This window comes from Cryptotermes secundus, unplaced genomic scaffold (genome assembly GCF_002891405.2).
Source record: "Cryptotermes secundus unplaced genomic scaffold, Csec_1.0 scaffold971, whole genome shotgun sequence".
Classification (NCBI taxonomy): domain Eukaryota; kingdom Metazoa; phylum Arthropoda; class Insecta; order Blattodea; family Kalotermitidae; genus Cryptotermes; species Cryptotermes secundus.
Window position 1 is genome coordinate 665,047 of NW_019727793.1, and position 27,834 is coordinate 692,880.

A 27,834-nucleotide genomic window follows, 5' to 3' on the forward strand; every position below is an offset into this window, starting at 1 on the left:
TATTGAGCTTTAGAGGGATTCTGCTATACGGAATTGGTTCTGATTGCGCCCGCCTTCCTCTTCTGTCTATTCAGTTGTTTTCTCGTACTAACGAAACATAGAATCTAAAAGTTTGTGACAATGGTACATAGTACAAATATTACGTTTTTTGGACATTACCCATCGTCTTGTCTTTATGTAAAAAATAAACAGGACGGTTTTTAGATAAAGACAAGTCGATGGATAATGTCCAAAAATATAATATTTGTACTAATGAAACATAGTAGAAAATGTATAATTTGGTATTTTCTGTGGATCCGTCTCGCCACATCGTGGATTCCTCAAATCCTGGCCATTTCATCTTCCATGCTGTTACTGGATTGACGCACCCTTGAATGTCGTGTGTATGAATGACTATAGACTGAGTTTGGGCTGGTTAATAGACTTATTGACCACTTAACAGGTCGTAACTACAAGCAACTATAACACTGTCGATTTCCACACTTCACAAATCACTACACGCTATAAGACTTGTCAGTTTGCTTTCACTAGTCGTTTCCTGGTAACGGATCTTAACAATGAAGATTCTTCACCTTCTGTGCTCACGTCGTTACTCTCTGGCGAATATCCCGTAACTTATATGGATTCAGTCAGGCAGGTGTCCTCGCTATATAGCCTCGGGGCAGACGCAACAGAAAACACCGCTTCCAACAGTGTTTTATTGTTATTATGAGCGGTTGCCCAGCAATAGCCCGGATATCGTTGAAATGTTTACCAGCCTCTACCAAGCAGCGCATGTTCCTTCTCGCAATCGCTGCGTAGCAACGGTACTACCCTTGAATGTTTTGTTGTAAAATGTAATTTATGTACGTAAACTTACGTCTGTATGTATGCATATATTTATTTTTTTGTATGTAAATTTACTCATATATGCATGTACATGTTTACCAAGGTCAGTGACTGCATGAAAGATTGTCACTTAACCATTTGCTCTTAATTTTATTTTATTTTTTTTTCAGTTTTTTAACGGCACTAACTCAGAATGTAAAAGCATACATATCGTCGAATTATCTGACGATGGTGAATAATAATTTGGAAAGGGTCGTGACCTAATTGAAGGCACCACAAGGACTTGGATTGGTATTGTCCATGTCACTGCCAAGATTCGAACCGAGATACTTCTGAATGCAAGTCAAAAGCGTCATTGCTTAAGTCAGCTTGCTTCGGTGTGTCTCCTATTAGTCACTACAACAAAACATCGCCAAATCATTTTTATATGTGTAAATGACGTTAACACCTGACAACTTCAGTTACATGCTCTCCCAATAGAATCACATTATATAGGATTCATTTATTGAAAACTAAAGCCGATATGATCCAAACACCGGCCGGGAAGCATAATATGTAAAGAGTAAATATGATCTGGGGTCTTCCTTAAGTACGTATGATACCGGTGTTTTTATGAACTGAGCGAAAAGCAGTCGCCGGAAATTGCCGTCATGGCGTCAGATTCCCTGGTTTGGATCGACGCCTGCTAAATACAAATTAGATGCGGTATCGTGAAGGTAATTTCCTCCGTATTGGGTTCTGCAAACTTGAAACTCTCTTCTTTCCCTTTCTGACGGCAACTCAGCTTCCGGGACTTTGCTTGGATGTAAGGAATTCAAGAGAAATGTCTTGTATTTAACAGCGTGGAATTCCAGTGCGATTGCCCAGCGAAGTGGTTTGTATCCTCAGCTTGGTTTCGTGAAGCATGGTGCTGCATGACATGGACTTCAAGAAACTGGAACGCTGTAACCTTTCTCTTGAACTGTATTTTCCAGGATCGTTTATGTACCTCTCGGAGTGTATATTTATCTGTGAGAGCTAGTTTAGCCTGTGAACAGACATCTTGTAATTACAAACAGACACAGCTGTGCAAAGATAACGCAGTCGGTATAGCGACAGGCTACTGGCTGGACGACCAAGGGGTCGGAGTTCAGAGTTCCGGTGGTAGCAAGAATTTTCACTTCTCCATGTCGTCGAGACCGGCTCTGGGGCACACTCAGCCTCTTATCCAGTGGGCACCGGGGTAAAGCGGCCTGGGTGTGAAGCTGACCACTCACGTCAAACTAGTGACGAAGTGAAGAAAAAATGGATATATACATCCACTTCCCCATACGTCTTTATGGCGCAGTGCTTAATTAATTACAGGGACAGCTTTTCCTTACCTGTGTCATGGTTATGCGTCTGAAAGTGAAGAGTTGTGCATTATTCATGTGAATTGAAGGCACATCTGTAATCTTGATTTCAATCCCCTTATGTTCACTTCATTCTTACTGGTATTTTGTCCCGTAATAAGATTTGTAAAGGACTGTACCATCCAGATCCTATCATCTTCACACGTGTTGGAAGCTCTGTTGATGAAATAGCATCTGTAAAACCAAACAATTTCTTCAAGCTTGTATGTTCATTTTAGCCCCTCTTAGCAGAATAAGGAAAAACGCGTTATGTGGTCATGTCTGTGAGTCCGGGTCCCAATATGAGTCCCTGTACCTGTGAGCAGGATTTTTTTTAAGGAAACTTCCACAAAATATTTCCGGAGAATTCCAGTTTCGATTAAGAAATGAGAAAAATGTTCGACAGTTTACATGATAATTTATATTAATTTATTATGCATCCCTAACCAGACCTGTAGGTGTAACTCCACGCATTCACTCCGTCACAAGATGACGACCCGTCGCCTTGTTCATGGAAACCATTGATTAGGGCTTTTATATGGTCCTATAGCCGGTTTCGAAGCAGTGGCCTAAAAAGAGGGATCCTTTTCTCTGCAGGGAATAGAATAGAATCCTTGATGTTGTCTGTACCGACTGATCCATCGTGATTCAGTAGTAGGTAAATGTTTTGTAATGTAAATAATTTGTTTCTGTTACCTTCAGTATTATGAGACGAAGTTACAAAAAGTTTTATCAGTTTCAATATTTAACATGCGTTACACTTCACTGTATCAAACCGACAGAACAAAATTCCCCATTATGCGCAGTGCAGCCAACAATGAATGCGCGCATCTATTGGTGGCCGGAACACAATTAATGTACAGCGCACTCGTAGTGTCTGTGCAGAAGTTTTTCTGAGGGAAATAAACGAAGATGAAAATCTAAAGCTGTCATTGCTTAATTAATTAAGCACTATGCCATGAAGACATATGGGAGATTGGAGGTATATTTCCACCAATCTTGACCTCGGCACTAGCCTCGGTCACTTTACTCCCAGGAAAACAGCCTGCAGTACCTTTTGGATAGGAGGTTGGGTGGGCCCAAGAACAGATCTGCAAGCTGCGGTGAAGAGGAAAGTCTCTTGCCCCTGCCGGTGACCGCAACCCGTCATACACCGATCACAACACAGCATGACGCTATGACACAATGTTTATAACAAGTTATAAGTGATTATAATGAAAGTTATCCGATTACGGTTTGACCTGAAGCTTATGTTATAATCGTGATATGCCCTGTTTATCAATATCGAACTTCAACTTGCAACCTAATCGCAGAATTGCTGACGAAACCAACGTAAGTTCTCTGCAGTGACTTCGGAAGCTGCATGACGTATGAAAGTTTGTGGAGGGATAAACATTTAAGAAATATTTGCTTTCTCTCTCTCTCTCTCTTTTTTTTTTTTTTTTTTTTCATTTTCATTATTTACGAGGTCTGACAAATATATACCTGGACGGCTGTTTTGCGCACCTGTGTAGCAAGTAGCAACATTAAGCACAATAGACCACTGTAGGTCGCGGTGCAAGGGCCGAGGAGGCCTGCCCCTCGTACATTCATTCAAGTAGCAACATTTGTTAGCTGGCGTATGTTCTGTTGCGTTACTACCTGTATGATAAAACGGGTGTGTCAAATAGTGATTGGGATTCAGTTTGTTTAATGTTCAGGCGTTTTGTTTACCGGACCCTAGTGGACAAAATGGAGCACACGGTAGCGTAGTTGGTTGAGGCACTATGCTACAAGCCGGAAGGTCGCGAGTTCGAGTCCCCATAAGGCGGATTTTTTCAATTTACTTAATCCAGCCGCACTATGGCCTTGGGGTCTACTCAGCCTCTAACAGAAATGAGTACCAGGAATCTTCCTTGGGCTGTAAAGGGCCGCCGGTGCATAAGGCTGACCTTACCGCCATCTGTGAGCAGATTGTCTAGGTGAAATGTGTGAACCTAGACGTCTCAACCTTATGTGCCTTCACGGCCTGTTACAAGGATATCTTTACTTTTTGAACCTTTACCTTTTGGAGAAAATAAATTTATTCATATTTTTCAGCCAAATTGTTAGGAGACTCTGATGTTATTGAAAATATTGAAACTTTCACGTCAGAGTGTTTGTCGAAGATCATATCTTTGGCCGGAAAAGTGGATTTTGAATGTAGTATGCCTTCCTACGTTGTACTTCCGTTGAAGATACGTTGGCCTAGATACAAATATAAGTGCTGGGACATCCACTGTATGACACTGTTGTGTTTCAACTTGAATCTCTTGTGAGGCACGCGGTGAGAGCAGTGAAAGACCTACCGGCAACTGGCGTGTCGTTGTCATGGCGTGTGTGGATTCAAAAACGAATACATTCAGCCCACTTAGTATGTAAAGTATGATGACGTATTATGTTTTCTTTTCTGGAACCCCCATTTCCGTTTGTCAGACTTCGTAGCACCGCTCGACAAGAGAGGGTGTTTTTACTTTATGTCAGCCGTGGCTTCTCATTTATTTTGGGATTCGTTTCGGTTTGCCTGGCCTTGACCTGTTGACTTATCACGTTAAAAGTGGGCGTGGTTACTTGTCAGATTATACGTGTCGATCAGATTAAGTCGCTTCATTGACTTGCTTTATACTGCAGTGGTTCAGGTGAAGCAGAAAAACGAATTGGCGACGTGTGGTTTGAGTCACTGAGCAGGTTACTGAAGTGGTTACGCTCTGTATTTGTATTCCAGAAATGCTCTGCCCGCAACACCGATTATTCTGTCAGAAGTTGTTCGTGGTTTCCCTAGTCCTTACAGGCAAATGCCTGGATTGACGACGACCACTTTGTTAAAAATCATTTCCAATTCAGTATTCACCAACCATCCTACCATTCGACTCTACGTAGTGTCACGTGATAGAGTGACTATAGACGGGCTTTAGATAATGACCGCAGTTTACAGTTTACTGTTACACACTAGTGTCCACAGTCACGTCTTCACTGCCGTTACTGTGTGGCGGCTTCCAGCGGCGGACGTTGCCGAACTACCCCCGGCCTCAGCTATCAGCTTCTCACAGCTGTTATTTAACTCACTCACCAACTACTCTTCACTTCACTAACTGTCCTGCTTATAACATCTCGGCACGGACCGCACAGAAACACCGTACCTCATTCTTGTTCAATTGTTGCAGTGGAAACATATTTGTTGTATATTTGCTTATCTTGCGGTCGTTGTCCAGCAACGGATCTACATGTCGCAGTATTCTAAAATGAACCACACAAAGAAACTGGAATCGAACCGCTGGTCTCCTGAATGACGAACCATTCTTGACTTGTTTTTCCTTTCTTTTTTTCCGGATTTAATGTCACGTTTTTCCGGCTATATTTTTTCGAGGCTTCTGTATAAAAACGGATGGGTCAGGGGGGCTTCGAATGGGATAATTTGGCACAGGATAGGGACCAATTGCGGTCTGTGATGACCACGATAATGAAGATTCAGACTCCTTAAGGAGTGGTGAGTTTTTTTGACTATTTACCGACTGTTGACTTCTCAAGTGCGATTCCGCCTAACGAAATTAGTTGACTGAAAAGTGACTCCATCATCAGGCGCTGGGGTTTTCCACCGGTAACATCCGATTATAAAAGGTTTATTGTGAAGAAGGTATGAACCTATATATAGGTTCCCATTATGCTGGAAGAGGATCTATTCCAATAAAATATAATGAGTTGTTCCCTGTAGAAAGGTGGTTCTTCGCTGTTGGCTTTTCAGTGACCTTCCCCCTCTTCAGTGACATTCTTCCCTTTCTGACGTCCACATTACGTCACTCAATATCCCCCCCCCACTAACCTGCTGGATCTTGTTAGTTTCCGGCTGACGATGGATGTGTGAGAGAGTTCGTAATAAGTCTAAATCAGACCTTTCTTGTAGACCTCGTAAAAAGGGTCGTATTGCTGCATGAGTAGAGAGATCTGTACCCTCAGATTGTTTTCTTTTAAAGACGTGTGACTGGGGTGAATAGTTTCACTAATTAGCTGTGAGGAGTAGAGTCATTGAAGAAGCTGATATTGGCGCAGCTGGTTGAGAACTTCTCCGCGTGATCTTGAAGGTTCATTAACGTGTTCTCAAGAGCTTATCACTGGGTTGTATCCTGAGCAACGTGAATGTAACCCACATTCTGGATACAGTTTCTTTATTTTAGGACAACTTTACCTTACCTTGACCGCCTCTGGCTACAGATCCAGAGGTCCGGGTTCGATTACCGGGTGGTACCAGATTTTCTGAGAAATAATGGGCCTGGAACGGGGTCCACTCAGCCTCGTGAGGATAATTGAGGAGCTATTTCAAGGAAATAGCGACTCCGGTCTAAAAAAAAAACGAAATTAACGGCTGTGGGGATTCGATGCGCTGACCACGGGACGTCCTGTATCCGCTAAAGTTGGCAGTAACTTCGCCGACAAGCGGCGGTCCCTCGGTTGGTATAGTTCGCTTGCGGACTAAAACCACGGAGTTCTTTTTTTTTACAGTACCTTACCTTTCCGTACTTCCCATCTACTCCTAGGTCACCGCAGTGGTATTTTCTGGACTGGCATACCGAGCTTATTAGATTTACGAACAATATTAAAAAGAGCAACGTTAAGCGTAAAGTGTAAAACATGTCACAAAAAGACGCACTGAAACGGTAATCCGGAAGTTGGCTGGCTTCCGATGGCATTACAGTGCACCCCCCCTCCCCACCCCTCACCTGCAGATTGTTGTATCTTGATGCGTACATAAACTGAAAATCGCGGATTCAAGAAAAATATTCTGCTGATAGCAAAACCTGATATATACGAAAAGCCGCGGATATGCATGCTTGAGATCTGAGGCTGGCTAACCCACGTTTGTCTAATGATTTCTGTGTTTATGCTAACGTTTTGAAGGAAATGTACTTGTTACAAAGTAACAGTTAACTTGTTCTCTGCACTATGGAACTCCAGTTTTATGTTCGATATTAATTAGATCTTAAGATTGGGTAACAGGTTGAAAAGCTCCACATTTCAGGCTTTTAGTAGAAATCATTTGGCGATGCTGTAGCAACTGTTTAGACCAGTCCAAATAGATGACAGGTTTCAGAATTGCTGAGGTTTTGGACTTTGACCATCATCCGGTATTGTAGAAACTAGAAAACACAACGTTTCGGAAGCTGTTTCCGTCCTCAGGTGAGGGGGAAGACACCTACTCAGTTGGGTCCCTTAGAAAGAGCTATTCGTAAATTCTCCGTTCTCAATAATCAGCACAATAAGTCTACCGCAGCATCTTCCTCCAAAATTTAAATAAAAAAAAAAGGTCCAGTGGTTGAGGTTATCTCTTTCTAAGGGACCCAACAGAGTAGGTGTCTACCCTCACCTGAGGACGGAAACAGATCCAGTTTCCGAAAAGTTACATTTTCTGTTTTGTAGAATATCGGACGATGAACAAAGTCCGAATGTTACACGCCATCGTCAGAAACCTTTAGGATCTTCGAGATGACAGAATGCTCGTAAATAGTAAAGTGGGGATGTCCTGCTTTCTGGTACTACCCCGGCGTTTGCCTGGACATTCTGAGGAGGGCAATGAAGAAGCTGTTACGCCACACGTAACGGGCAGAGATCACTTGTGGATCTAACTGCAGATAGGAGTTAACATTAAAATTGATATGAAAGAAGTGTGACAGGAGAGTGTGAGGAATCTAATTGGACAGGATGTAATCCAGAGTTGGGTTATTATGGATATGGCAGCGAACAATTTCAGATTCCATAGTAAAGTAAAAAAAAAAAAAGTAAAGCTATCCCTGTAAGAGACCGTGAAGGCCCATAGGGTTGTGAGACGTTGAGGCTCCCACATTACCTTGACAGTCGGCTCAAAGATGGCGGTAAGGTTGTCAGCCTTACGCGCCGGCAGCCCTTCACTCCCCAGGAAAATTATTTAATTCATTCCTGGTGCTCATTTCTGTTAGAGGCTGAGTAAACCCCAGGGCCTAGTGCGGCTTGAAGGATTAGGTCAGTTAAAAAAAAAATGAAATGACCTCATCGGGACTTGAACCCGCGATCTTCCGATTTGTAGGAAAACATAATTTTCTTGAATCTTGAGCGAGTACCAGCGTGTGAAGGAGGGCTCTGTTGCAAGAAATGGGGGTGGGGAGTTATATATTTTTGTTTTCCGGACCATAATTTTGAAGAACTCATTCTGTATGTTGCTATAAAATAATTTTCCTGCTTTCTTGTGTCCCCATAAACAAACAATTCAAGCACAATACAGTAACAGGTGAATGTATACATTTTGGTCATTGTGTGCCAGTATTCAAGTTGCTATGAGGGCTTCAACGCGTATTTCATGGTGCGTTGTATTTGTGTTGCAGTTGATTTTCAGCGGAGAATACACGAAGGCGATGTCGAAGGACTGGCACTCGGGCCACTTCTGCTGCTGGCAGTGTGACGAGTCCCTGACAGGACAACGCTACGTGCTCAGGGATGACCATCCCTACTGTATCAAGTGCTACGAGTCGGTGTTCGCCAACTCGTGCGAGGAGTGCAATAGAACTATCGGTATTGACTCAAAGGTGAGAGAATGGATTCGTGTAACCGTTAATATTGGTGAGTCACCATGGTAACAGCTGATTCACATGAACTTTGTTCGAGAATAGGACGTATAATAACAGGGGATCCACACAGTAAGTCGTAATCGAAGAGAGATCTCTTAGTAACGGTGGAGTCACATAACCGTTAAACGAAGTGTGATCTCACAGTAACCAAATTCACATACCCGTTAATAGAGATGAGATTCTATAGTAACTTGGATTCACATAACAGTTAATCGAAGTGTGATCCCATAGTAAGTAAGTAAAAAAAGTAAAGATATCCCCGTAACAGGCCGTGAAGGTCCATATGGTTGTGAGATGTTGAGGTTTCCACATTTTCTAGACAATCGGCTCAAAGATGGCGGTAAGGTTGTCAGCCTTACGCGCCGGCTGCCCTTAACCCCCTAAGATCATTCCAAGAATATTCCTGGTACTCATTTTTGTTAGAGGCTGAGTCAACTCCAGGATCATAGTGAGGCTGGAAGGATGAGGTAAATTGAAAAAAAAAATCAAATGACCTTCCGTCTTGTAGTATAGTGCCTCAACCACCTATGCTACCGCGTGCCCCGTGAACCCGTAATAAATATGTTAAGTTGTTAGGGCAAACTGTTACTCTCTATAGCATTTTAAGACAATTGGCAAAGAGAACGCCGTCTTTTAAGATGAAGAGTTTGGAATGAGCCCCAAGCTCTGCATATGTTTGGTACATAACCAATATATTGTGACGTGGATGGCGCAACAGGCAGTAGGGGTCACGTGAACGCTGCGTTTCCTGTTGCGCCATCCACGTCACAATATAGTGACGTAGCCAGCCCTCATTTGGATTGTTTTTTTTTTTTTAGTTTGTATCATCTTCACCTGCCAGTGACGTCTCATAAATGCGAGCCTTTTCTGTTTCAGGACCTGTCCTACAAAGACAAGCACTGGCATGAGGCCTGCTTCCTTTGCAACAAGTGCCGCGTGTCCTTAGTGGACAAGCAGTTCGGCTCCAAGGCCGATAAGATATACTGCGGAAACTGCTATGATGCGCAGTTCGCTTCCCGCTGCGATGGCTGCGGGGAAATTTTCAGAGCCGGTAAGTGCAAACGTCTTCTCAAAAGTTTGTTCAGAATTGCAAGAGAGGCTCAGTAGGAACCCAGGTTGATTTTTTAGTGGAGACATGTTTACTGAGTACAAAATGAATTTTTAAATATTATTTAGAAGAATTTCTGTTTTTGAAGGCTCAGTACTAATGCCGAATGGAAGGTCACTTTTTCTGTTTCAGATTGTGACTTTATCATTGTAGCGTTTGAGCGATAACCCCGTGATATTTCTGATATGAAGGTGTCCCAGTGTTTTGGGCTTGGGTGACTACTCTTACTCTGCCAGCCTGTCTCACTGACCTACTCTCAGGGCCTGAACCATTTGATATACGAGGGACATGCAGTAAATAGGTCACAAATGGATATAAAACGTAAATCATATGATAATCGAACCCGAAAAAGAAAATTATTCCTCGACATATTAACCACCAACATTGATACACTTGCCCCTTTGCTTTATCAGTGCGTCAAAACCAGCAGCATAGAAGTCATTTGACTGTTGTCTCAGCCACTTCCGCACCTCCGTTTCAACCTCTCCGTCATCAGCGAAAAGTTTACCACCCAGATGTCAAACGTTTTATGTTTCAAACACTTTCGACCGTTAACAGGAAACACTTCTTTATGAATATCCTTTGCATTGAGTCTTTTTCCCACACAAAAAAGTACAACAGAATGCAGTTCTTGGGCAGTACACTCCTCAAGCACGATTACCATTTTGACTTCTGAAACCAGCCTTTGAATGTGCTCATGCGCGTCTGCTACTTAGACTGTCATGGAGCTGGACTCTGCTGCTACCTAGTGATACACCTAAGAAACCTATTACGTCCATTACAGCTGTTGTACTTCCATCTGTGACCTATTTACTGACTCTTCCTCGTATCTTCATAATACTCGATAAGGGAGACTTTCACTGAAAATTTCAGCCACATTGCTCCATTATAAAGCCTAGTTTACGTAAGGCTATAAAAGGGCGTTCCGTGTGTCACATGAACAGTTGCACAAATTTTGTTAAATTCGTCTTGGGAGGCTTCCATCACAAGCTCTCAGTGAATTCTGAAATTTGAACATATTTATTAATTAGTTTACATGGGACTGTAAATAATTTTATGCCATGAACCCTTTACAGATTTTTGTGAAATTCGATATGCGAGACTTTCACCGAATTTTATTAGGCAACTCCATTTTTCGGTCACATTGATCCATAATAAGCATTAATTTACATAGATGGACTTATCTGTATATATCATTAACCGTTTCGCACATTTTGTTTCAATTTAATAAGGGTGATATTCATTGAAGGTTGACAGACAGTGACGTTTGTCATCATCATATTGATTCATAAGAAGTCTTGTTTCCACATGAATATAAATGGACGTTTCCATATATCCCACAAAACTTTCAACACATTTTGTTTAGATCAGATACGGGAGACCTTCAGTAGTTTGTATTTGATTATTCCCATCTTTAAGTGAGCTTGAGCCTGCTGCTGAACTTCAAAGAACGTCTTTGCTAATTTGAGGCACTACGTTATGTAGTCTTTTTAAGCAGTGAGGACATGAACGGTGACTATTTCCTTCATTTGGCAACCTCAGAATATATTGATTACACACAAGCCCACGTATTTGTGAGGGAAGAATATTCCGTTTTGCTCTTGCAACGGCCTGTGCTGAGCTACTGAGGGTATAGACTGTGCGTTGTGAAGTACAACCTCCATTCAACACAGCACGCAATCTCATTATCGGAGGAATGGAGGGTGGAGCACCTGTTTATATGACAGACATACCATCCATCATCACACCCCCGTAAGACCTAATTTCCGCCCCAAGTACATCCACTGACACAAACATTTGAAACTAACATATCCCGCAAATCACCAGATGGCTCTTCTTAGTTTTATCGTTAGCTGGATATCGATTTCAGAAATTCTTTGCGAATAGTATCTTATGTAATTACTCATAACGATGAGCTAAGGCCTCGAAATTAACTCAGCGTAGACACAATTTCAGTGTGTAAGGCTGCGCGGCGTGTTCTCTTTTCTTTCGTTTTGAACAACTTACAGCAGAGGTTCTGAAACTTGCTTACATTGCGAAGCTAAAAAATAATAACGTAAATAATATATTCTTTTATTGCTAGTGGGGTGGGACTAAGTCCCTTGTACTGCGGCCACTTCTGGCCTATTGTACCAGCCCCAGATGATAGGTGATGGTGATTGTGGAGCAATTGGTAGAATGAAGATTGGCAGGGGAAACCGAAGTACTCGGAGAAAACCTGCACCAGCGCCACTTTGTCCACCACAAATCCCACTTGATCAGACCCGGGATCGAACCCGGGCCGCCGCGATGTGAAGCCAGCGACTAACCGCTTGAGCTATGTCACGGCTCCCATTAAATAATATTATGTAATAGTGGCAATTGTTGCCTTGGTTTTATTTATTTTCGCTTCCATAAATTATGGCCGTCATACAATTAAATCGATGTCACGATAGATTGGTACCTCCTCTGCTTCTTATACAGGAGGTCTGTGGTTCAAATCTCGGCCAGAAGTCAGGCTATCTCAAATGCATTTTTCCATAGTTTTTCCATAGTTTTTCTCAGTCCCTCCAGGCAAATGCTGGGATAGTACCTCAAACTGCTGCACGGATGCTCCCTTCCATATCTATAATTATTCACCATCTAACCGGAACTGTTTAAAGCCCCATTAAATAATTATTACATTAATATGTTGTAAATTTATACAAGTTTTCACGTAATTTTCATAACATATAAAACCAGAATTAGGCCAATCTGGGCCCCATATTGCAAGCATTCTATGAAATGACCATTCCTGGAAGAGTGATCTTCCTTGATTATTGCACTGTATGCGTGTTTCAACAGATACATGGCTCGGAGTATGTTGACATGTTATTAAATGATAACAAATGTGGAACATCAGGAGACGGACTGGAAGTGAAAATCAAAATTGTTTAAATAAATTTCCGTCAGTCAGTCTGACTTCAGTCAAATTCTGCGAATTACCATTACACATGGAAAACTTGATATCACTGGTAATTTCGAAGGTCCTCTGATCCCTCGAGGTGTAACTTCACGATGCAGTCTTGCAGATGGAGTTGCGGTGTAGAGGATGTCGTCTTGTAGTTCATACATGTTCTCAGAGATGTCGCTACTTGTTCTGCATCACACTATTCTGTACGCTGTCAATACACCAAGTCCCTGTGGAAATAAGTGACACTGTTCGTTAACCCAATTAATGCTTCTGTATTACGATCTGATGACATTTCCGCAGAATTTGTTACTGGTTTGGAATTCAGTTTTAGGTTTACTTTAAGATTTTTTTTTGTACGTCAGTACTTCAGCTCGAATCCGTGAATTAAAATTTCCCAACAGCATACTTAGGATGGAAAGTAGTTTTAAATTGGTTTCGACTTGCACGACCAAAACGTCTAGTCTTTTCATTGTTTAAGAACCATCTCTTTGCAGAAGCTCCTTAGTTCGAGATATTTTCCGTGTGTCGATTGTGACAAGCAGTGAAGCGTGTATCCTCAGAGCGGGCCTCTTTCCCTTTCGTTCGTTCCATCACATCCATATTCGAGAGGTACCGCCTTCGAATTCCGGCTGTGACACTGATTCTATATTTTAGTGTCCTGTTGCAAATCCTTAATTAAACGTCTGTGTATCGACAGTCCGTCAAAAATGCAATAATTGCTTATTCACGATTCGACACGTAACAGAACATGTTTCGGCCATAGATGACCATCTTCAGGTGTCTAATGCATCCAGACTGTTACACTCCTCTGATGTGCGCTAAAACCGTCCACTTAAAATAACATAAAAATAATTAATTGAAATCCATTAAAATTTTATATTAAATTTTTTCGTTAAATCCTATTCTATCTAATAAGGGTTGTCGTCCACTTGTTTAGAGGGAACAACACACAAGAAAGGTATGCGAGTATAAAGCAAACCAACACAACACAACAATAATAATAACAATCAGGAAACAAGAACAATATGTGGCGTTTTGTAGATTACAGAATGTAGACGTAAGAAAACAACGGGCCAATGAAACAGAAGAACAAGCCGCAGAAACGAACTTTCTAGAATATCACATAGCTCTAAACAAGTGGACGACGCCCCTTATTAGATAGAATAGGATTTAACGAAAAAATTTAATAGAAAATTTTAATGGATTTTAATTATGTTATTTTTAAGTGGACTGCAACGCACGGTTTTAGCGCACATCAGAGGAGTGTAACAGTTTTGATGAATTAGACACCTGAAGATGGCCATCTGTGGCCGAAATATGTTGTGTTATGTGTTAAATGGTGAATAAACAATTGTTACATTATTGACGGACTGTGGATACGTAGATGTGACACTGACTTTCACTTGTCTTTTTCACCCCCGCTAGGTATCTTGGGAAAACACCTTAAAATATGCCAACGTCACTGCCTCCCACGTGACTTGTAACTCGTTTTTCATAGTCATCAAATATTGTTATATCCTGTAGCCCTGTAGAATACGGAGTTGGTATAACTGAGCCGGTATGTCGACTGCTACTGATTCGACGGTCGCAGTTCGACTCCCAGCAGCAGGAAGAAATTCTTATGTACCCCACAGCGTCGAGATCGGCCTTGGGGCCCATCCAACCTCCTATCTACTGGTTGCTCTTTTCCTGGGCATAAAGCGGCCGGAACGTGAAGCTGACCACTCACCCGTATCTAGTGCCGAGGTCAAGAATAGTGGAGCTATACTTCCACTCCCTCATACATCTTCATGAAGTGGTACTTACCAATTCGTCTCGATTACGACAGGGTCCAGTTTTGGGCCCTTGTTAACATAGCAACGAGTCATTGGTTTGCATGGAAGGCTGGAATTTCGTGATGAGCTGAGTGACTATCAGATTTTCGAGAAGGACCCTGATAGGCCCCATCCATGACAGTGTGCACGTATAACGCCGAACATAGGCGGGTCCGAAATCAGATTACCCCGGGGCAGTTTCCCGCATTAAGGCCCGAGCTGTGGCCATAACAAGGCGATCAGAAGGCAGCGTTGGAACTCGTTCTGTAAGTCAATGCCCATATATTAAAAGTCTCACAGAACACGTCGGGGCACCCACCTGTTTCGGACAGCATTTTGCGTCATGCAATAAATTACGGTTGCTACAAAAACGTCCGAGTTTCGTAATGGTATTCGGCGCGCATAATTATGGATTCTTATATAGCTTTCAGTGTCGTTGGTTATAAGTTAATTTTCGAAACGAACGAAAGTGCAAGAATGTGGCATCTGCAGATCCCTCTTCGTGATTTCACTTCTCTGATCTGCCTCATTTTTCATTTCTCTAAGTATCACACGACTTTATGAATGGAATTCCTTTGTTTCGACAGACTTCCTGACTCGCATTTTGACTGCTGTAATCCTAACCAGGCCGGTCACGGTAGCCGAGCGGTCTAAGGCATGTACTGTCTTCGCTCGCTCGGAAGCCGGGATCGTGGGTTCGAGTCCCACTCAGGGCATGGATGTTTAGTTTGTGTACAGGTAGAGGCCTTGCGACGAGCTGATCACCCGCCAAAGGAGTCCTACCGAATGTGTAAGATCTAGAAAAACCAAAGTGAACGGAGAAGTTCATGGAGGTAGGCCTAGACCCACTGGGGCTGTAGTGCCAAGGAAAAGAAAATCATATATTCATACCATTTGGTATTTAAATTTCCAATTAATAGTATGCGTGAGATTGGTATGTGCATGAACGCATCCGTTAATTCCATTAGTGTACATCAGTTGTCGGTATAATTTTTAAACACCAATACTTAAATCATCTATATGAAATCCTGTTTACTTTCTTGTAATAAGTTATTTAATGCGTGTGTCGTGTAGTGTTCTTATGCGTCAATGTAAATTTTTATATCCTGACACACACCTTGTAGAAATTATTACAGATTTTATATTTACTTACTCATGGAGCTGAGCCCGTCTGGAGGAGCCGCAATTCTGCAGCTACACAAGAATTTCCCAGCATTTTATGGAACCCGAAAGTTCATTACCGTGTTCATAAGAGCCCTCCACTGGTCCCTATCCTGATCCAGATCAATCCAATCCATACCATCCCATCCTATCTCTCTAAGATCCATTTTAATATTGTCCACCCACCTACGCCTTGGTCTTCCCAGTGGTCTCCTTCCTTCTGGCTTTCCCACCGATATCCTATATGCATTCCTCTTCTCCCACATTCGTGTTACATGCCCTGCCCATCTCATCCTCCTTAACTTGACCATTCTAATTATACTTGGAGAAGAGTACAAGTTATGAAGCTCCTCGTTATGCAGTTTTCTCCAACCTCCTGTCACTTCATCTCCGTTCGGTCCAAATATTCTCTTCAACTCCCTGTTCTCAAACACCCTCAGTCTGTGTTCCTCCCTTAATGTCAGAGAACAAATTTTATATAGGTATTTTAATTAAGCTGCTGTTAATTGAGTTGTTATTGGCCAGTATGTTGGTAAGTTTAGTTATTGGACGTATAGACCCATTGCTAGACAACGACTCGGTGAACACATTCACGCGGAAGCAGACGAGCGCAACAGTAGGTTGTCTATTGCTAGGCAACGGATCAGTAAACAGGCCTCAGCAATAGAGAGGCAGTGTTTTCTGCGTGGTCCTTGTCAAAGAGTTATAAAGAGCAAGGTAGGTCATTTGAGTTAGTTGTCTGAAGTTGAGAGAGTTCATTTTAGTTAGGTCGAGTTCTGGAGATAGCAGTCCAAGGTGACAGAGAAGAATTGGCAAGGAAGAAATTAGACTGTGACAAGAAGACTTCAGGTGTGATTTGAAGTTAGTGAAGACCGAGGAACCTACTGCCTGTGTAACGGTGAACTGGAAAGTGTGTAGATAAGCGATAGCGCTGTATTGCCTGTAGTCCCGAGTTGTGTGTGTAAGGTGTCAATAAATCCAAACCCCATCTTATTAGTCACACACCAAACCCCTACACGTGAAAATATATTGAATTCTGATCCATATAAAATATTTCTTAACCCTATAATTGTGGTTAATCACAGCTTAACAGAATATTTCAGTAGTGTATACAATTTTACTGTCTTTTCAGTAACACAAATACAAATATTTCGGTCTGTGTAATAAGCGCACTCATGTCTTGCATATGAAGAAATTGAGTAGCAAGAAAACTATACATGTTACTACTTCTTGACCGTAAATTATATCGTCAGCATGCCAGACATAGTCAGAACCAGCTTATTTCGTACACACAGTAATATTCATTATCATCATTATTATTATTATCATCATAATTGGCAAAACAGCCGTTTTTGAGCTATAAGCTTCATTAGAAGACTACCAGATTTGATCCGGTTTTCACTTCTTTGAATTTCGCAGCAATAAGTTTTTACAGAGCAAGGTCGTTAGCCTTGCGTTCAACTCCCAACCTGGAGGACCAGGTTTCTGTATTTATCTCCCCCCCCGTGACAGGGCTGCCCAGTTATACCCCCAGGCACTAAGTTCCCTTTCCGCCTCCTACGACTCGCAGGGCTGCGTTGGAGGCATTCGAACCCGCTTCCACACGGGGATTCTATAATATTGTAGCATGACGCCTGAAAGCCGGAGTAGTTCATTGATAGCTCGCTACGAAAGTAACACACGTTCCCTTTGCAACGGATGGTCCCGGAATAGTCCATTGTTAGACAACAGCTCGCTACGAAATTAATACACGTTCCCTTTGTAACGGATGGACGCGGAATAGTCCATTGTTAGACAACGGCTCGCTACGAAATAAACACACGTTCCAGTGGCAACGAATAGACGCGGAATAATACACGAACTGTTCAAAGTGGTTCTCTGATCTGTTCGCTCCGAGTTAGANTTCTGCCAGATTTGATCCGGTCCTACGACTCGCAGGGCTGCAGTGGAAGTATTCGAACCCGGTTCCATACGGGGATTCTATAATATTGTGGCATGACGCCTGAAAGGCGGAGTAGTTCATTGATAGTTCGCTACGAAAGTAACACACGTTCCCTTTGCAACGGATGGACCCGAAATAGTCCATTGTTAGACAACGGCTCGCTACGAAATAAACACACGTTCCAGTGGCAACGAATAGACGCGGAATAATACACGAACTGTTCAAAGTGGTTCTCTGATCTGTTCGCTCCGAGTTAGAGGGGGAGAGACACGTAGTATATTCGAGAGTTAGTCAGCAGTTCAGTTCAGTAGTTGAGTGTTAATCGGCGGACAATGGAAGCTGAAGAAGTGACCGACGCGTAAATCAGAACCAAGTCAGTCGCAGTGGAAGAGAAGACACTCGTAGTCCAGTAAGGAATGGAGCGANGAGGGGAGAGACACGTAATTGATTCGAGAGTTAGTCAGCAGTTCAGTTCAGTTCAGTTCAGTAGTTGAGTGTTAATCGGCGGACAGTGGAAGCTGAAGAAGTGACCGATTCGTAAATCAGAACCAAGTCAGTCACAGTGGAAGAGAAGACACTCATAGTCCAGTAACGAATGGAGCGAGTCTTAGGCAGCCATTGATTGTGATTAAGGGTGATTTGTAAAGAATGGGTCAATAAATCCAGTCACCTAATCCAGACACCATTATTATTAGTCACGGAACCCCGGACACACTACAGTATTATCCAAAGAAAAAAAAATGCAGATCTGTCATTGGATGTGATGACAGGAAAGAAGGGGATAATGAGTCTGCAGTGATGATAGCGCCGCTGTACTCCAGTGTCTGGTTGTGCTGGAGATGTAGTGGCTCACTATAATCATGTGAGGTCTGCGAAACTGGTTCCATTGCAGACGTCTGATAGGAGGTGGACCTAAGCCAATTGTACTACTTGATTAAAGTATTTATAGTTTATTGCTGGCTGCTACTACTTTACAATTCATTTATATACCGATAAAATGGCCCCTTTTCACGACAGCTTTCAGTAATCATATATCATTGCTACGAGGTACATATTTTTCTATATTCAACAGCTTCTAAATACGGCTCTTGATAACTTATTCTACAACAGGATTGGCTGTAAATGTGGCCGAATATTTATGATACTGTGTCGCGTTTTCAGGGAAATCACGTTCTCCTTCTGTGTGGCCAATTAGGAACTCCCACGCTCTCGCGGTTCGTTAACAAATTGGCTTTCAGCGAGGAAAGAAATGATAAAGAACTCGGGGCTTCCCCACCTCATACTTGTTTTTCATTGCGACAATATATATTACAATAAAATCGTCCAGTTAATCAGTAGTGACCTCTTCTGAGCTGTTTATTAACAAGTGTGGTAGAATAGGTTACCGGTGTGCGCGCGCATGCTTACACCTATGCGTGTAGGGGGTACGGGGTTCCTGTTAAACACCCCCACAACCTCACACTGACACAAAATTATATTTTGTGTCTCTGTTACTCTAAAAATGGGCGGACTCCGTAGTCTAGGGGTAACGTTCCCACCTCATGACTCAAGGGTTCAAACCCGGGCCGAAAAATTCAGGGAACAAGTCCTCCGGGAAGGACTTTAAGCCGTGGGTCCCGTGTCGTAGATTTGCTGCACGTTAAAGATCCTCATGTCGCTAGGAGACCTCTGAGCAAAATTAGGCAAAAAAGTTCCCGCTCAAGTAGTTTCCAGTGCCTCCGGTAGATGGGGAAGTTATCGGGTACCACTGCCAGAAGAGGGCCCACCTCGCTGGCAGAAATGGGCTGATAGCGAGCACCAGTACCGATAGGGTATGGCGACAGAAATTAAAGGGGGACGTACAATAGACTACTAGTCGCGGTGCATGGGGAAACCCACCCCTTCTATTCTGAATAACTGAATAATACTCTAAAGATGATAATTAAATTCCTTATGGGAACTATCCATTCTGATCATTGTTTAATTACGCTGAATAGGAAAATCGATCAAATAATCGATAGTGACATATTCCACGATGTTTTATTAATATGTGATATCGGCGAATATCGTCGAATGGTAGAAGCACTGGATATGAAAGGACTGTTGGAACAAAGAAGTGTCATTATCTTTCTGGAGATATTTTCGCAATGAATGTTCGGAGGGACTGAGGAAACCCACCAAAGACTCAGGATCGTTAGCTTTAGGGCCGAAAACCGAATTCAGAACCTCACTCACTCATGAAGATGAGCCCTTCTTCAGAAACCGCCAATTGTGCAGCTACTCAAGAAGTTCCTAGCATTTTATATAACCTGAAGGTTCATTACCGTGTTCACAAGAGCCCTCCACTGGTCCCTGTCAGGTCCTACCGGACATAAAGCACTGGTTAACCACTGGACCACGGTGTTCGGTTGGCTTACATCTTAGAGCCGTTACTGTAGTAACTCGTGGTAAAGTGCAGCATGTTTATGAGGTTTTACGTGACACTGGCTTACGTAGGATCCACAAACATGTTAATTAATTATAAAATAACTGATACCATTTTGGCATGCTCGTCAGAGGTCGTTTATCCTGAGGGTTTTGTTTTAACTGGTTTTGTCCATTCCCTCTAGGCGTATACAGAGGTAATAACATACCTGAAATTAGGTCATTGCCTAATAGTCGGCAGTTTTGGTTCCCTTGCTGGTAGTCTGTCTCCTCGAGCCATCTCTCTTGAAGGATGTTTGGTTTGTTTAATCACATTGCAGCATCAGCTACGTAGTTCTGTTCGGAGTGCCCGCAGGCCCACGCTCTCCGACGCTCCTGATGGTAGGCCATGGCTAAGGCCCGTCATCTTACAAATATGAATATAACCCATTGTTTAATGTACTTTTGACATATCTGTACAGGACCAGCGCCATNGAGGCCCACGCTCTCCGACGCTCCTGATGGTGAGGCCATGGCTAAGGGCCGTCATCTTACAAATATGAATATAACGCATTGTTTAATGTACTTTTGACATATCTGTACAGGACCAGCGCCATAGCTCAAGCGGTTAGTCGCTGGTTTCCGAGCGCGGCGGCCCGGGTTCGATCCCGGGTCTGGTCAAGCGGGATTTGTTGTGGACAAAGTGACGCTGGGGCGGGTTTTCTCCGAGTACTTCGGTTTCCCCTGCCAATCTTCATTCCACCAAATTCTCCATCATCATAATCACCCGGGGAAGATATAATAGGCCAATCAGTGGCCGCCGTGCCGAGTGGACCCAGTTGGACTCCACCCCTCCACTAAACAAAAAAAAACGCTACTGTCTTGTGTTGTCCCCGTTCGAATCTTGGCCGGGATAGTGCCTTGAATAAGACCACGACCGCTTCCTTCTACATCCTACGTCAGGAGGAAAGCAGAGCGAACCATGTGTAGAAGCTGGAGGCAGTATGTTCCGAAACGTCGGTAAACTGATGTCAGACTACGTGGCATTACGACTAGAGTACCTTACTCTTCATCATTTCTTAAGCTCGCGCTAGTTTCCCGTTGGAGCTCTGAAAAAAGTACAAAAACAACGTAGATTCAGGTTTTGTTGTCCCATCCGGGCTCTGATGGTCATGCCCATTTATGTTTGTGCGTGGCGGCTCCATCTGTCTGCTCGGCATCTTGACGGAGCGGAATCATATCTCATGGCTACAAATTGCGGTTAATAGACGTATTTCAAAGCTGAAGCGAAGTCCAGTTTCAAGATCTGTTTTGCAGACACGGAAGGAGTGGAGTCCCATTTCTGATAAAATCGAAGTGATGCTTCAGTCTGAAGTTTTCCAAAATAGGCGCAGTACACTGTATAGCCCTACAGGCTTATTCGAATTCGATAAGAAAGTGGCATTCGCGGAGCTGTGAGAACAAAGCGTAGTAATGAGTCACAGTTTAGACGGCCGGTGTTCGATTCCTGGAAGGGGTTTGGAAATTTATTGTATGTTATTGCGTTCAGAACGGCCCTTAGTCTTATCCAGCCTCCAAAACAGTGAATATCAGTTAATTTTTCTGTGGACGTGAATGAGGCCAGTGCTTGAAGTTTCCTCCATACTGTACTACGGTGGTCCAGCCCGCTGCTAGGCGCCGACGTAGCTGTCTGGTCGCATAATTTCTTAATAACCATTTGTACACTATAGTAGAGACCTAAGAAAGGAGGATAGGATGAGTGTGACATGTGACACGTATTTGGGAAATGAGAAATGCTAGCAAAATTTTAGACGGAAAATCACTGACGATAGGCCCCTTGAGAGACCAAGGGGCAAACGAAACAGAAATAAGACGTGGGGGTGTGGACTGAATTCACTGGGCTTAGGATGAGGTCCAGTATTTTGGTTTTTTGAGCATGTAACGAACCAGTTCTATCAAAGGCAGAGAGTTTCTTGACCGTTTGAGGGAACTCAGCCTGTCAGGAAGGAAAATAAGATGCCACGAGGGAACGGATAATAAAAGGATCACAATTTAAAAATAAATAGTTAATACGGGGACGGTTTTAATGTTATTGGTGTGATCAAGAATATTTAAATATGTTTGGGCATGCAAAGCAATGTATGAATACATCTTTACTGAAGGTTACGGTAACCTTAGATCAGAATGTGTAATGTGCATAAAGTAAACCTGGGAAGGTGACTGCAAGACATGCGAATCTGCATTTAGAGGAGCAGAAAAAGCGATTTTCGATCATCCGTTGTCGTGACCTATTTGACGATAAGGTAGATACTAAAATAACATGTGAACTTTGAAGTCCTATTAACATTATTCATCGGCTTCCCACCACGGAGGACCGGGTTGAAGCCTTTGTCAGATCATGGGGGGGGGGGGTGGTGGACAAGGTGGCACTGGGGTAGGTTTTCTCCGAGTACTTCAGTTTCCCCTACCAATTCTCATGATTCCAAAGACTGTTCCACATTCATTATTGTCATCCGGGGCGGGTGCAGTAGGCCAATTAGTGGTCGACGTACCAAGTGGACCCAGTCTCACCCCACCCCAAGAAAGTAAAAAGAATATATCCTAAAATTGTTTAAATCTCAGTGTCGCATTGGCAGGTGCACTTTCTGAGGCTTCGGTTGGAGGAAGCGGCCCCCAGAGGCGGTACATAGTCACTAATATATTTAATAAGCTTTGGCGGATATCTCACAGGGGTCTTCGTCCAGCTTGATGGTTGGGCGTGGAGCTGACAGCTCCCAAACTTAAAAGAACTGCATGTTAAAAAACGATACAGAGGAACTCGGATTTATCGGGCGGTAATGAACTTCCGGGTACTATAAAAGGCGGGAAATTTCTTTAATATTGATGTTTTCAAGAAGGTTTATGCCCCATGTAGCTCTTCAGTTAAAATTATTTCAAAAGTATATCTGATATACAGTTCCAGCAGTCATACAACTTTTTGAAGTGTATTCCACAAACGTATTTTAAAATTGACTTTCAAATTGTTTTCGTGGCGTGATGATTTTTATTTTGGTAGTGGTGACTTAACGTCGATCACAATGGCCGATCGGTATAAGGCATCAACTCTCTTCACTTGCTCAAACACTGGGATCGTAGGTTCGAATCCCACTCGAATCATGGAAGTCTCTGTGCGTTTATTCTGTGTTTGTGTTGCTGTGTGTGTAGGTAGCGGCTTTGCGATGGGCTGATCCCCCGTTCAAGGAGTCCTACCGACTGTGTACAGGATTAAGAAACTGATAAAGCGGCCAAGGTCCAACAAAAGGGGTGTACAGGCATTGATAGGTAGGTAGGTAGATAGATGGACAGAGGGCCCCTCGACACCAACTGGAGTTGGATGAGTCCCAGCGCCTGTCCTGAACGCGGTGACCAAGAGGAAAGTTGCTGTCTCTTTTGGGAGTGGAAACTAGAACCCCTTGCCACTTTTGTGACTGAGCTGTTACATCTACGCTGGATTTGAGAGGATGTTGAAATAGTAACATCTAGTTCAGTAAATAGGCCAAGTCCATGACAGTTTGAAATTCTTATTTGGAAGCGACGTGGGCTTTCATTGGCGGTGTCTTTTCATTACTTGTCTCTCAGGGCTTTGTGTAGGAAGACGAGCGCTTCGAGTATGGAGTGAAAGTCGCGACTATGTTCCTATCTGACAACTCCATCGGAAGCGGTCACTCTCGCGTGTGACATTAATAAGACGTATGCTTGTAATATGCAAAGGATTTGCGCCTGGTGCCACTAATTTAACCTACATCGTAATACTGTGTCTTTAATGTCCTCAGGTCATTGCGTGAGAAATATTTGGCGCATTGAAATGCAAGTTAATGAAATATTGAAATCAGGAACGTTTGGAAACCATGTATAGAAAACGGACCAAGCTGGAATGCTATGTTAGCGAAGTTTTTTTTCTTCTAAATCCTGCTCACAAAAGAGGGGTGATCTTATTTTATGGCCATTAACAATTAATAGAAAGATGATTGTTAAGAGGAGTTCCAGTTGCGAATTCTAATTATATAGGCCATTCTAATTATTGTGGGGTATAACTGTAGTTTTGTTTTCGTCTATAATGCAGCAATGTTAATTTAACAGCATTCATTCACACTTAATTCACTAAATGTTCGTAAAATGTTTAAAATATCATTAAAATTATTGATATATATGTGTAATCGGTGTTTATGGTACATGTTTCAGACGCATAGGGCCTTCTCCAGTCAACGCATCTTTTAAAGAGGTCTGCTGCACTGTGCACTTGGTCAAATTGTATTCATTAGGGTACGTCGTTGTTATTATGAACTTCTTGAATTCTTATGTTGTAGGATTATTTTATAGGACGATTTTCATCCTGCCTTATGTACTGCGGTTGTTTTCGTGTCCCATTGGGTGTGCCGCTCGCCTAGTTTTCTGTATCCAGTGTTGCTTTGTGTTCCTTGTAGAAGGAAAACAACCGTTGCAGCGGAAACATCCCGAACAATTCCTCTATTATTTGTGTTACGCATTGCTACGAAACGTCTCCTGTTTAGCTCTTACTACCTGGCAACGACTCGATCGCTGCTATTCGTTGTAACGGAGACGTGATTTCCGAGCCGTTGCTCAGCAGTGGACGTCTGCTCCTGCTCCACCATTCCGGCTTTCAGCCGTCATATTATTTATAACCGTCAGAAATAGGCAGTAGGTACTGGATGTGTCGGAGAATTACACAGTTTCTCAGTCCTTAGAATTAACCTAGCTGTTGCTCAGCAATGAACGTCTTTTCCGTTTCCACCATTCCGACTTTCAGTCGTCATGTCACATTATAACCGTCAGAAGTATGCGGCACGTATTGGGGATGACTGTTTCTCATCCTGTCCCGTCCACTCCTTCCAGTTATCCTCTCTTTGAATCTCAAGTCTGAGACATAACAAACCGTCCGCCCAAATGCTGTTCCTTGCAGTGGCCATTTTGATACCGCTCTTCGTCTGGCGAGGTCTGGACTAATTCCACGCAATATCAAGATCTCGTCCTCCGCATATCTGCAGAGCTCTTGATTGTTCTAACGCCTACGAACGTCAAGCTCATAATCACAACTGCGTAATCCCGTGACTTTACGTTGGCCTGGACCGGATACCCTTAGTTCCCTTTTATATTTTTTTCTCGCTTAGTGGGGGGTGGAGTCCAACTGGGTCAACTCTGCACGGCGGCCACTGATTGGCTTATTGTAGCCCGCCCCGGGTGATTATGATGATGGAGAATTTCATGGAATGAATATTTGCAGAGGAAACTGAAGTACTCGGAGTAAACCCATCCCAGCGCCACTTTGTCCACCACAAATCCCACTTGACCAGACCCGGGATCGAACCCGGGCCTCCGCGTTGGGAAGCCAGCGACTAACCGCTTGAGCTATGTCACGGCCCTTCTCTCATCATTCTTTCATCCGTTTTAGTTATCTTTCGTCTTCTGTTTGTCCCTCCTCCGTAGTTTTCTTCTGCATGACGTTATAACGGCTTTGGTGACGTAGCAATTGCATAGTAATTATCAGCAGTGGTTACTGTGAGACTGCCCTGATTAATTGCTAAAATATGAAACTGTGTCACGGATGTATTGGCAAGGTCTGCTTCTCGTTTCGACTCCCACCGTACTAAGTAGGTGTCTCGCTCAGGTGGTGCCATAATTCGATCGGCCCGGGTTCGATCCCAGGTCAGATCATGTTGAATTTGTTGGGGACAATATGGCACTGGGGTAGATTTGTACCGAGTACTTCGGTTTTCCCTGCTAATTCTCATTGTACCGACTGCTCATACCCAACCGCCATCCGGGACTGGCACAATAGGTCAGTTGGTGGCCGACGTACCAAGTGGACTCAGCCTCATCCCACCCCAAGATTAAAGAAAAAAAGTAGGCCTCTTGGGATAGTCTGAGAAGAAGCTCTTGGCTACATCCAAAATCGTGGGAACACTTCACTTCTGTTAAGTTTGGCTGACGTAACAAGAGGCCGCGCCATAGCTTAAGCGGTTAGTCGCTGGCTTCCCACCGCGGCGACCCGGGTTCGCTCCCGGGTCTGGTCAAGTGGGCTTTGTGGTTGACAAAGTGGCGCTGGGGCAGGTTTTCTCAGAGTACTTCGGATTCCCCTGCCAATCTTCATTCCACCAATTGCTCCACAATCACCCTCACCTATCATCTGGGGCTGGTACAATAGGCCAGAAATGACCGCAGTACAAGGAACTTAGTCCCACCCCACTAGCAATAAAAAAAAAAGTAACAAGATGGTATCTGTTCAGATACAAGATGTCCTCGATAGAGGGACGTAGCAAGTTAGTGACGGGGCCGCTGCAGAAATACGCTTTAATTTGTGACCCAGATGTTCAGGGCAACGAGGAGCAACAGGTAACGTGCCTTTGGTTATCATTAGGAGCAAGCCTATGTCAGAAATCGGTAATGTAGCTAGTTTCTCTCCCGACATCTCCCGTAATCCATTAAGTACCGAACTATTTGCTGCCGTATTGGGATTTTGAATGCAGACGAGCTCTCCTTGTGTAAACCGTGGGCCCCAAGTTCACGACTTGCCGTTTCATTATTGTGTAATGAATAACCGGAATCCTTGAGCAGGTGACAGTCTCATCTACTGAAGAAATTACCCATCTTTTATGGAAGTCTGAGGTCCGTTATGATGTTCACAAGAGCCTGCCACTAGACCCTATATTGAAGCAGATTATATCCATACGCCCTACTTCTTTCATCCATTTTAATATTATCTTCCTATCTCTGCCTAAGTCTGCAAGTACTGTCTTCCCTTCAGGTGTTCTGACGGAATTCCTGTACATATATATATTCTTCCCCATGCATGCTACACATCCGGCGCGTACCATGCTCTGTGATTTCATAATAGTTCATAATAGACCTATTTACTGAAGAATGCAAATTTTAAAACTTCCCGTCATACACATCCCTTCTTCATGAAGTGTGTTCTTCCCATATTCTCCTCGCCACTTCGTTCACAAATATCTTCAGCATATTCTGAGCTGAATGGTTGGTAGGTTCCCCGAAATTTAATTTTCTCCTACTTTTTCCGTGGATGCAACTGTAACTGCCAGAAAACAGTTTTGTTATACCTCTGGTGACCCTCTGCCTGCGCTGTGCTGTTCCTGCATTGTAGAGGATATTGTGTTTGCAGTTTGCGTCACTTCAGAAGGATGGTCGACAAGGTTAGAAGATCATGGAAACTGTTATAAGAGGCACGTACAGTTCATAAATATTTTCTGTTTGTGATTTAAAGTATAACATGGAAAGGCTGAAAGTACAGCTGCTGTACTGTAGCTGTAGACATTGAATTATTCTTTACGAAACTCATAAATAATTGACAAAAGAATAATTATGATGCCGTAAGGATTGGGTGAGACTGAAACCGTTCGTGAGAATGGCGGTGAACACCATTTCACCTGTTTGGTTGACGTTCTGAAGGTCATGCTAGAGGTCATTTGACATAAGCCAGCAGTGGGAGATACCAGTTGTGCCGTGAAAGTGCTATTGCACTGCAAGTGCATTCTACGTACATTACTGAACTCTCTGAAGCAGAATCGACCTTGAGAATGTAATGGTCGCCCAGCTGGTTAGAAATTTTCTCGAGTTTGATGGGAGCCAGACCTTCATTACCATGTTCACAACAGCCTGCCAGTATGTCGT

General features: G+C 43.1%; 1 protein-coding gene across 5 annotated transcripts in view; it reads left to right on the top strand.

The window, feature by feature from the left end:
* LOC111865039 (four and a half LIM domains protein 3) overlaps positions 1 to 27,834 on the top strand; it is a 423,310-nt gene that overhangs the window by 336,279 nt on the left and 59,197 nt on the right. For all 5 annotated transcript variants that reach the window (XM_023852747.2, XM_023852744.2, XM_023852746.2 and 2 more), the window contains 2 exons: positions 8,567 to 8,767; positions 9,686 to 9,860. In XM_023852747.2, the coding sequence (XP_023708515.1) occupies positions 8,567 to 8,767; positions 9,686 to 9,860 (376 nt within the window). The remainder of the gene's footprint in view (positions 1 to 8,566; positions 8,768 to 9,685; positions 9,861 to 27,834) is intronic.